The sequence below is a fragment of the Embiotoca jacksoni genome, unplaced genomic scaffold (assembly GCF_022577435.1).
Source record: "Embiotoca jacksoni isolate LCO1_2020_lvr unplaced genomic scaffold, fEmbJac1.0.p SCAF_24, whole genome shotgun sequence".
Lineage (NCBI taxonomy): Eukaryota > Metazoa > Chordata > Actinopteri > Embiotocidae > Embiotoca > Embiotoca jacksoni.
This window is the reverse complement of record NW_027185375.1, coordinates 2535469-2547048: the sequence shown is the minus strand read 5'-3', so window position 1 is coordinate 2547048 and position 11580 is coordinate 2535469. Positions and strand designations below refer to the sequence as shown.

Genomic DNA, 11580 nt, shown 5'->3' with positions numbered 1-11580 from the left:
CATCAGTGATTGGCTTGAAAACGGCTTGATAGACAAGTGACGCAACCAATCACATCGAGGAAAGTTAGCGCACTTCCTGTGGAGTCCACGTTATTATTATTAATACTACTTCTAATCATATTGATGATGATGATGATGATGATGATAATAATAATAATAATAATAATAACAATAATAAGCCAATGTTTTAGATTAACATATTGACAACTCCAAACTTTTGGCATTCACAAATAAATAAATGTTAATAAAAAAATAATTACCTAATTCTGAATGTTATGTAGTGGCACCAGGTGGTTTTCCGCTGTCTGCTCATGGATTGGCAGAGTCTGGGGTGGTGCCAGAAAAGCCACTCGCCTCACCAAGTCTGATTTGTGGTAAGAGATTTCATGTTTGATGTTTTAGGAGTGGTTTGTTTTAATGGCACTAAATGCAGGTTCCCATTTTATACAACGGTATGTCTTTGGATATTGCAGTGCAGTCAGACAACATTTTATGTTAATTAATCAATTCCCTTGGAAAAAATTTCATCACCAATCGTAAGATCATGTGGAGCTCAGTGGAGTGAGACTTTGGCTTTCCCCGTTTGTTTGTTTTTTTAAATGAAATATAGATTCTATTTCATGCTGCCCTTTTGGGGTTTTGTTTGTGACATTTGTTTGCTTATAGCAAGGGTGAACAAAAAGTTCAGAGACTGCTCCTGCTGCGCCTCTAAGTGCATCTGACAGGAGCCAAACAGTTTTTTTGTTGGGCTTTTTTTTTTGACAATCGCATGGTTGTGCACCATGAATTCATTGTTCATCATTGACTGTCAACAATGAGTTGTACTATTACAATTTGAGGTGTCTGAGGGAAAACCTTTAGTGTGAACAACCTGAACTGTGGCTTGATGGCACTCGGGTTCTCCAACATGCCAACATTCCCACTCACAGCACATTGAAAACAGGTTTGTCACTCGCAAACACATGATTGTGTTCAAAAAGGTGGAAGAGCAGTGTTTCAGGTTGAAGATATGTCATCCTGTATATGACACAATATTTTTTGGGGGGACTGAGAATTTTGCCTTTTTATGAATATTTTTTAAGATTTTTAATGTGGCTAACCTTTATATGGTATAATAATTATAGTTATAATAATATTAAGGAGTAGATTTATGTTCATCTATGTGCCTGTTATGGCACAGTGGACATCATAACGATTTCAGATTGCACCATTTTGATAATTCACACTGTTGTATCAGGTTAGTGTTGTGCTGTAGTTACTCACTGTGCCTGCTAGAGGGCAGTTACATCTCATGATTATTAGAACTCCACCAGCAACAACACAGACACAACAGTACTAACTTCCACTTTAAGAATAACATCAAATTATTGGCATCACATGGTACATGCTATAAACATACACATACTTAGACAATGTGGTTCCCTGACCACGTATCATGTTCCAATTGTATTAATTTGAACGGAGTTTAACTTGATGTTGTTTTACACTGCCTTTTTAAATATGCAAATATGTATCATACTGTTGTGTTCAATTAGTCACATACTGTATTTGTTGTGATCAGGTTGCATTCATTAATTGGACCAACTGGTGTGGTAGAAGCTCAATGTCGAAGCCTTTGCTGGTTTTGTGTTAAATCCTGTTTCCCCACCAGAGTGTGTTCCTCACAATATCACACACATGATTTGTAGGAGGCCTCTAGCGGGCAATAGTTTAAAAAAAAAAATCCAAAGGGCCATCTCCGGCCCAGGAACCGCTTGTTGAACAGGCCTGCTTTAGAATCTGATCATTTTAATAATGCATTTACGTGATATGGCCACAAGAGAGCTTCACTTTGTTACATTCAGCAATTACTGAAGAAACCTACAATATATGTGATGGGTTTCTTTTCCATTAAATACAGTTTAACCCTACATTTCAGAGAAAAGAAGGTCCGGCATTTCCCAAACTATAAAATAATTAATTAAGGGTCTGCCCTGATCTTAACGTCATCTCCATTGTACAACCCTGTTTGCTAAAAAGTTGGGACGCTGCGTAAAATGTAAATAAAAACAAAATGTAATGATTTGCAAATCTCATAAATTGCAATTAGACCAAAGAAAACATAATTAATTTTTAAACTAAGAAATGTTACTGTTTTATGAAAAATATGTGCTCTTTTTGAATTCGATGCCAGCAACACATCTCAAAAAAGTTGGGACACCAATAGGGGATTTATTTTCAAATCTTCAAACTTATATAGTTTAGGGAATTGAGAAATAAAGAATTTCCTTTGCCCCAACACTTTTTCTACTTCATCCAAAGTCATGGGTTTAGCTAAACACACACAGGCTTACATGGATTTTACATGAACAAACAGCACTACACAATTATATGCACTGTACTACCAAAATGTCATGGCTAATTCATTACATACATTACAGTACAATACATTGTTAATTCTGCACATGAAGCTATAGTTTACTTATAATTAATGTTACTTATTTCATTGTTTCATGATTTACTGTCATGCAATTTTGTTGAAAAGGTGAGAACCATGACTATTGCAAATGAGGCATCATTAGGTGTTCAAAACAAATATTTTATTTTATTGCTAATCCTTTGCTTTTAGCTTCCTTTTTGAATTATTTATTCATTATGTATAAATAACTGAGTCAAATATACTTCTGGCTTACTATTTGAATTGTTTATTCAATAATTTTGCCACTCAATCGTTTTACGTACCCCCTGGAAAATGCAGAACAAGTAACCCCAGGGCTACAAAAACTCCTAACTGTGAATCACTAGATAATGCACTAATTATAAATGTCTACTATAAATTAAGAAGAAAGAATATACATTTTCTAGGGGCCCAATCTGCTGTCTCAGATTAAATCCAACCTCATCATTATGACCTTCTTGACTATTTTGTGCCAAAACATAAAAAATAATAACCACCATGATCAGTGTTATCCATTCGTTGTTGTGGACAACACTGAATGTATTAGCTAGGTTTAAAAAAAGAAGAAAAATAACAGATTCATGTGGCATTTTAACAGTAAAGAGATTCCAGTGTGAGCTAGATCTGAAGAGGGTGGTTCTGATAGAGCACCAGTAAGGGTTCACTCAGACAGCCTCTGTTCAAACAGTACAGACTTTGTGTTAGGGCTTCGTGGAGGACCAGACTCCCACTCTCGTCTTTATAGCGCAGCTGAAAGCCCACCAGCTCCAGCGGCTCCACAGCCAGAACAGCTGACACATCAAACACATCATACCCTGATAAGGGTCTCTGATCCAGGGATAGCTGTCTTTCCTCAAGAGCAGGACTTTCATTCAGATTTCCCTCTGAAGCTACAACACTGTGCAGGGTGACAGTCACACTGAGGGGATGGGGGTGGAGGACCTTCCTGAACAGAACGAGCTCTGCGCCCAGCATGGAGGGGTTCAGGCTGCTCACATTGAACCAGATCCATCCCTGAGGAATGTCATGTAGACCTGGGTGATCCAAAAATAAAATACAGGATCAGTTATAGGATTATATCAGTGTGTGGTGTGTGTGTGTGTGTGTGTGTGTGTGTGTGTGTGTGTGTGTGTGTGTGTGTGTGTGTGTGTGTGTGTGTGTGTGTTTACATTTTTTTTCTCTACTACAGTTTTAGATTTTTGGAATTACTTATATTACCATTTGGAAAATCAAATACTTTCCATTAATTTCGGCATTGTATGATAATCATCTGATAATCTAATTGTGTGTCTCAGTGATCCTAGGAGCTATGTTGTCGGGGGTCTTTGCTTCTGGTAGGGTCTCCCAAAACCCAAGGGAGACACCAGACAAAGAGCGATTCATGACACATGGCCATTGGGCCCGGTGGGACATCGTTTAAAGCAATGACATAGAGCTGCCAATCAACCAGGGGCCTGGGTGTGCCGATCCTGTTGGCGCAAAACAGCTCTGGGGATATGAAATGTGACATCTCTGATGGAGACGGAATCAGAGTTAGTGCAGGAAGGGGAACAGTACCAACCAGATATAGTTAGGCACACCTCCACCCACGGCACCGGCTCTGGTGAGTCCAGCCTCTCCTGGACTCTTAAATTTATGAGACATTTGGAGACAAAAAAAAAACACTTCACACATAAACTAACACTTAAAATATCAACTAACCTCGTAAATTGACTTAACTTTGAACCACTAAGATGTAATGAAAAAAAATATGAATGATGAAAATAATTTTGTGTCAAATTTTTTGGGGAACAGATCAAAGTCACAGGGAGACAAATCCATCAAGTAAGGGGTAGGGGAGCGACAATTGTATTGTTGTGAGTAAGAGTGAGCAAATTGTAATGTTGGAGAACCCCAATTGCCATCGCATCACTGTTCTGGTCGTTCGCGTTAAATGTTTTCCCAAAGACACCTCAGAATGCAACAGCAGAATGTGGCATTGACAGTCTGATTCTAGGAGACAAATTCACAACAATAATGACCTCATGAATGTCAAAGAAAACTCACTTGGTTGCGTTCCTGACAACTTGACGCACCTTGACACCTGATCACAGTTTTGGGGACGTTCTGGCCCTCTTGAAATCCACTCAGAATACCACGCCTGCCTCTTTAAATGATTACTAGAGGCTTTTCATGTCAGTTACTCAGAGCCTGTATATAACAGTGGATGTAGCTTCTGGCTCTGAAAAATGAAGCCGACGCAGAAGTGGTTTAAGCTGCAATACCACCGAGTGCTTGACTCCAAAAAGCCTTCAGCTCCATAGACTCCCATTCAACTAGTCTCATAAAATTCTCAGTCAATTCTCCATGAGTCAGGTTACAGGTAATGGTGGGCGGGATGTAGTATCGTCGGGTTTCCAATCAGATCAGTCAGATCCACCAGCTCGCTCCTCCCCCAACTCATCCAAATATAGTCACTTCCTGCTCCAAACCACTCAGGACTAGCAAGATGGCGCCGGACAAATTCCGTACTCAAGGCTTCATAACGGCCATTCACAAACCAATGGGTGACATCGCTGTTGGTTGCTAATCCTTGGTGAAATTGCAAATGTGTGCGTACCAGTTGTCACAAAAACATGATATATCAGTTTGGAAGTCAATAAAGTATGTGGTGCCCGTACCACTAACACACAAAATTACATGTTTATTTATTTTCTGCAATGGTTGTCTGCATTGTCGTTAGTAATACTGTGGAGACATCGTGATAATCAAAGGTATTATTTTAGGGGGAGTCGTGACTCTAAAATATGGCAAACCCTGGGTTAGAAGAACACCATGGCCATGGTAACAATAATAAACACACATTTAAGGTTATAGAAGAGGTATGGTTTTTCCTGTTTCAAACTGAGTCAGCTATGTTTAAGTCCAATCATTTGTCAACATATCCATCTTCCCCAACTTCCTCCCTGGTTCTATTACAATATCACCGGACTTCCTCCTTCACTAAGGTTACTAGGTCACTTAACAATAAAACATGTCTATGGCACTTAATAAGCTACTGCACTAACATCTGATGGGCTCATTTCTTGAAGGAAGGACAGTCTCACTGAACCACTGCTTTGGCCAACAACCCCACTTGCACTCTTATTTTGCAGTCACGTGATGGGAATATATTTGTAAGAGAAAGTAGCAAAATGAAAATGATCACTGTGTTATAAAGCAATTAGATTAATTCAAATCCTTACCATCAACACTCCGAAAACTTTGCACCAGGGTTCCATCCGATTTGCCAAAGTTTTGAGCCTCCAGTGAGTCCAAATGCTGATAGATCCTCCTCATGTAAGGGTGGGGTTTGGCCTGATGGCTCGCCGACACTTTATTGATATGTAGCATTTCCAAAATAGCTTTGTTGAACTCCTTGTCATCCTCCGCATCTCTGCGTTGATCTATCAGCAACAAGCCCGTCACAGAGCACACCAGGAGAAACACCGGCATCATATTAAAAACCGCCAAACACACTTGTTGGACCATTCTGAGTTTGTTGAAAGAAATTTTTTAGCTCTGGCTCAGATGAAGAAGTATCTGCACTTGTTTTCTGTTAAGACTGCGGCTGAAGCTCCTACATGGCGGGCCAGTTAACAGTCCGTGCACTAATAGATATGCAGAAACCCCAGGGGCTGTCAGGACTTAGTGAAGCAGTGGAGTTCTGAAGCTGAGGAATGTTACTTCCCTTGGACAAACACTGCAGCATGGTGTGTAACGAGCCACAGCGCTGCGCTGCTTGGAAAAAGGAACCGCTGGGCTGATGCACTGACTGGAAAGACTCCACCGTGACATGAATCAACCAGTAGACATAAACAACTACAGGCTGTGGCTATTATGAAGACAGTCTCAGTGCGATGTGTGTTGCTTGTTAAACTCATGAATGCAATGATTCATGTAATGTGACAGAAAAAAAACTTTTTAAAAAACAAAGGACTAGATTAAAACGTTTGTTTACAGGGATAAAAGAAACCCATAAAGCTGTCATTTTTTAGGAAAATGTTGAAATTCAATTTAATCATATTTACACAGTGCCAAATCACAACATAAGTCATCTGAAGTCAACTTTGCAGCAGGGGTCTCCAACCTTTCTTCCTCTGAGAGCTACTTTGACAAAATGAAAGTATCCGACAGCTCCTCATGTTTAGTAAAAACATTTCACATAGCTGAGCTCCACCCAAACCAGCTGAATCCAGTAAAAACAAATTGATATTCAACACACACATTTTGTGTCACAACAGCTTAAATTCAACATGTGCATGTTTGTTTCTGTACGCACTTCTTTATATTTTCAATTGATGAAGCTCACGTGACTCACATCTGTCATAGAAAACAAAACAATCTCAATTTAAATGTCTTTATTTTCTGTTTGTCCATATATGGAGGAATCTCGTCTGACGTTACGGTGAGCGTATTGCGTCACTTCCTATCTACAAACATTGTGACTAGTGTTACTTCTCTCTATTCCAGCTTCTTTTCCTGAATTATATGTATCTTAACTCTCTCTACACTCTATTCCTTCAGCTCTCAGCAGTAATGACTTCATTAACTTCTTTACAAATAAAATTCATACTGTTAGGGAGAGAATCGGGCAGACCCTTCCTGCCACCTTCATTGATGTGACGTTAAGCACAGCAGCTCTGGAAGCAACTGTAGGACCAGATGTATACTTGGAAAATGTCTCTCCTGTTGAGCTCTCTGAGTTAACTAGAATTATTTCTTCATCTGGATCCTCTAGCTGTCTGTTAGATCCCATCCCAACTAAACTTTTTAAGGAAGTCTTCCCTTTAATTAATACTTCCATATTAGATCACATCAACCTATCTATTGTAACCGGCTATGTACCACAGGCTTTTAAAGTGGCTGTAATTAAACCTTTACCTAAACTGAGTTCAGCCTCCAACCTCTGAGAACTTAAGAGTGGGAGGACCGACCTCGGAGGCCCCGGACCGTCACCACTGGGATCCCCCAAAGGACCTATTGATCCTGACTGCAAAATCCAGAGATTTGAAATATTATTATTAGAAAATTGATAATTTAACAGATATCGAAGATTTTAACAAAAGAAGTAATTCAATAAAACAGTCTACTGGGGGCCATATAATATTTTCAGTTTTAACATTAATATTGTTTTTACTGTTTATGACGGGGAACGAGGAATTTAAGAGTAAAACTGTTGTTCAACTGCCTTTTTCTCCGATTGTGGCGAAAGACAAATCGGAGCTTCACGGTGACGATCATGTCTAAAGAATAATGGACTGCAGCCAAAGTAAAAAAAAAAATCTCCATTGCCAGATGTACCGGCAGGGTCAAAATTAGAATGGATGAAAAATAAATATGATCTCTGGTCGGTTGAACCAGCTCAAATATGGATAAAAAACTGGGCATTCCCGGAAACTGGGTCGTTCAGTTCATCTCAAATAAAAAAAATAGACGAAAAGGTCGACGACAAAGAGAAAAATGTAATGGAACAAAATAAAGTCAAAATTAAGGTTTTAAAACAATTAGACGAACATAAAAGGGCTTTGAAAGCATGGAAGGAAGAAGCAGAACGTCGGGAAAGACGTCAAACAGCAAAAACATTGCCATTTCGTAACAAAGACGAATTAGACACACAAACAGAGAAAACTGCAAACACAGGAACAGATTGCTCTTCTCAGCCTGTCTTTTTTTCTTTATATCGCTCCCTCCAGATGTCTACGTGTGTGAAAGTGGACCCCGACCTCGACGTCCGTCCTCCCCAAGTGCCGCCACCGTACAAGGCCAGACCCGCTGATGGACAACTACAATCTGGAACCCCATCAGCCCCAGCCCCACCTCCTCCACCACCATATCCTCCACCTACCACCGCCCTACCAAGGACGCCGTCCACATTGCCTCACCAACCATCAGACGAACAACCGGGCACGGTCGGCGGAGATCCAGACCTAGACAACAGCCTTGTCACCCAGATAATCAAGGGCGTGGCCGGTATGACATCGCCATCACATACTCGCCATGGAACACCATATGGGTCCCAAAACGAAGGCGTCTTCCAAGCCCCCATGGTAGAAGTGGGCGGGCCGGTCGGCATCCAAATGGCCTACAGACCATGGACAGAATCAGACCTAAAAGCAGCAATGGCCCATCTGCCGCCTATCACCGCCTCGGGTGAAAGGTTTGCAACAGAGTCCCGAGCTTTTTGCAAAGAATTCAAGCCAACTCTCCCCGAGGTCAGGTGACTCCTAGTCCTTCACATGGGACCAGTGGAATGGCACAAGATGTCGGCCGAATACCCCAGAGGCAATCTCCGACCCACAAATCCTGACTGGGGTCACGCTGATATTGCTGCCAAGACGGTCCTAAATTTATATATGGGGGCAGGAGAGTGGCACAAGATGTCAGGTGACTTCCCTCCGGGCAATTCTCGACCAACAAAGCCAGAGTGGGTTCATGCTGACAACGCGGCTTACGTCCAAGTCATCGAGGCAGTGTGTACCCTCATCAAGACAAAGTTTCCACCCAGAATCAATATGGCCGCCATCAGAGCGTGCGAACAACGGCCCACAGAGATTGTCAACGAATATCACGCCCGACTTCTGGATGTGTTTAATGTCTACAGCGGCATGCGAATACCCAATGATCTGGGCCTCTAATGTGGCCTGTGGGAATCACATTTCCGCAACTACTTCCTCTGAGGCCTCCGACCAGAAGTGAAAAAAGATGTGAAACAATCCTGTGTTGGCCTTGAAGACTGCTGACTGGTTGACATAAAGCGACATGCTGTGCACGCCGAGCGCCGCCAGCAGGAAAAGAAGGAAAAAGACACTGTGAAACGAGACAAAGACCTCCTCGTGGCTGTAGTCATCATGTATCAAGGCCATTAACAGGGGCGTGGCTGTTACCAAGGGTGTCGTGGCAGAGGACGTGGACGCACACCCTACGACCCAAACATGTGTTTCCGGTGCCACCAACGAGGACACTGGGAAAAAGACTGTCCCAGTGATGAGGCGCCGGTCGACAAACCACATGCGGACTGAAGGGCGGAGACGGCGAGCAACGGGGAACGGGCCACCACTCGCACCGCTGTAGAACATCACAGAATGAAGGGAGGTCATGCACCCATAACACTCACACATACACTGCCTGTCTGCAATGAAGAACAGCTTGCTCATGTACACAATGCTCTGAAGTTTCTGTCACATTAACATGAGGGACAGACAGGGACATATGTTAAATATCAAAATTAGGCCTACAGACAAATGCCTCAGGTTCCATTACAGATAGGAGGGAAAACAATAATGTTTTTAGTGGTTTCGGGGGCCACCCATTCAGTAGTAAAATCATCTGAATTCAATGAACAACCTAAACTTAGCGGCAACTTTGTATATTCTATCGGTGCAGCTGGGGTCACGGTTAGAGAATTTTTCTGTCCCACTGAGATAGATATGAATACAGCCCAAAACTGATGATTGAACACGCTTTTCTCATTTCTCCACAATGTCCAATCAATCTGATGTGCAGAGACCTCATGTGTCATCTGGGTATTTTTTTTTTATCTCTTCTTTAGATGGACTGAAGGTCATTTGTCTGGAGAATTTGACATCCCATACATTGTTGTCAGCCTCATTAGAACCATTGCTATACATATGAGAGCAAAATTCCTCTTATCATGGCGTCTGTTTTGCATCACTTGGCCACTGAAGTTGCCCCACTTAACCGCACTGATTTTTTTTTTAATCCAGCTGATCTCCATTGTACAGTCCACATTTCTGTCGGTCCTGACCACTCCTTTGAACAAAACTGGCATTGTGATCTTAATGATAAAATAACTCTCACTCCTTTTTATTGGAAAAATAGCCTCTGCTCTGCTGCAGTCTCTTTGAACAAAACAGACTGAATTGTTTGACATTGAATGATCTGATCCCCATGTTTCTCTGACCAAGCATCCTATCGCCAGATGGAAGGATTTGGGGCCTTTCACACTTGCATGTAATCGTGCAGGTGACTGGGTCCCTACAGATGACCCAAATGTGCTGTTTTTTTCCTTCTCTGCATGCTTTTCAAAAAACTGTCACTATGGTGACTGATGTTCTCTGATCCGTTCCTCTCTCACACTATGCACTATGCGCACACACACCTCAACATGCCTCTCTGACTCATCTCCTCCACATCTGGCCCTAAGCCAAATTCCTGACTGCCTGCGGGCAGAACATAAGTATGATGTCAGACTGATAAAAGACTGTGACCCAGTGGTCATTTTGCCAAAATAGAACTTCAGGCCCTGTCAACAACAATATCCTTGGTTTTCAGTGGTGGATTTGTCAAATGCGTTTTTCAGTGTGCCTGTACACAAAGACAGCCAGTTCTGGTTTTGCATTTAATTTTAATGGCAAGTCATACACTTTCACCTGAATCTGTCAGGGGTATGTTGAGTCTCCCACTATCTACAACTCTGCACAAGCCTCAAATCACATGTGTTGTCTTCAGGCTCTGCCCTACTGCAGTATGTTGATGATCTGCAGCCCCACACAGGGGCAGTGTGAAGCTGACACTGTCACTCTCCTCAAACATTTGGCACAGGAAGGCCATAAAGCCAGCCTGTCAAAGTTACAATTTGTAGAACTGAAGGTCACATTCCTAGGCCATGTTATCATGGCTGAGGGCAAATCCGCGTGTTTCTACCATTCAAAACATTTCCTCCCACCAAAAAACAAATGCTGTAATTTTTGGGAATGTGTTCTTATTGCAGAACGTTCATCCCTAATTATGCTGTTTTGGAAGCAAACAAAGCAAAGCGAAGGCCTCCAATCACATGATCGCATCTCCTGGACTATAGACGCTGACACAGCATTTCATGACCTGAAACTGATAATGCAGACTACTCCCACACCCGACCTGACCTTTCACTCAGACTGTTGACTAACGACAAGGGTGCATGACATCTGTCTTGTTGCAAGAACATGGCGGCAGACAAAGGCCTGTGACCTATTTTTCAGCTAAACTTGACCCTGTAGCTGCAGGACTTCCTTGTTGTCTCCGTGCAGTTGCTGCGCTGAAAAAGCTGTTCTTGCCTCACGTGACCTCGTTGGCTATAGTGATCTCACACTGTTGGTTCCTCATTCTGTGTCTCTCATTCTCCT

At 41.9% G+C, this 11580-nt stretch overlaps 1 protein-coding gene across 2 annotated transcripts; it reads right to left on the bottom strand.

The window, feature by feature from the left end:
* Positions 1-1983: 1983 nt before the first annotated feature.
* Positions 1984-5992, bottom strand: LOC138203983 (uncharacterized). 2 transcript variants are annotated; one of them, XM_069159038.1, is made up of 2 exons: positions 5662-5992; positions 1984-3471 (listed from the first exon to the last, which is right to left on the bottom strand). In XM_069159038.1, the coding sequence occupies exons 1-2, from the start codon at positions 5945-5947 to the stop codon at positions 3056-3058; spliced, it is 702 nt and encodes a 233-aa protein (XP_069015139.1). In that variant the 5' UTR covers positions 5948-5992; the 3' UTR covers positions 1984-3055. The 2 variants fall into 2 exon arrangements, 1 of the variants encoding a protein (XP_069015139.1); XR_011178755.1 differs by lacking the exon at positions 5662-5992 and adding an exon at positions 3999-4137 and having other exon boundaries at positions 3416-3471.
* Positions 5993-11580: the final 5588 nt, after the last annotated feature.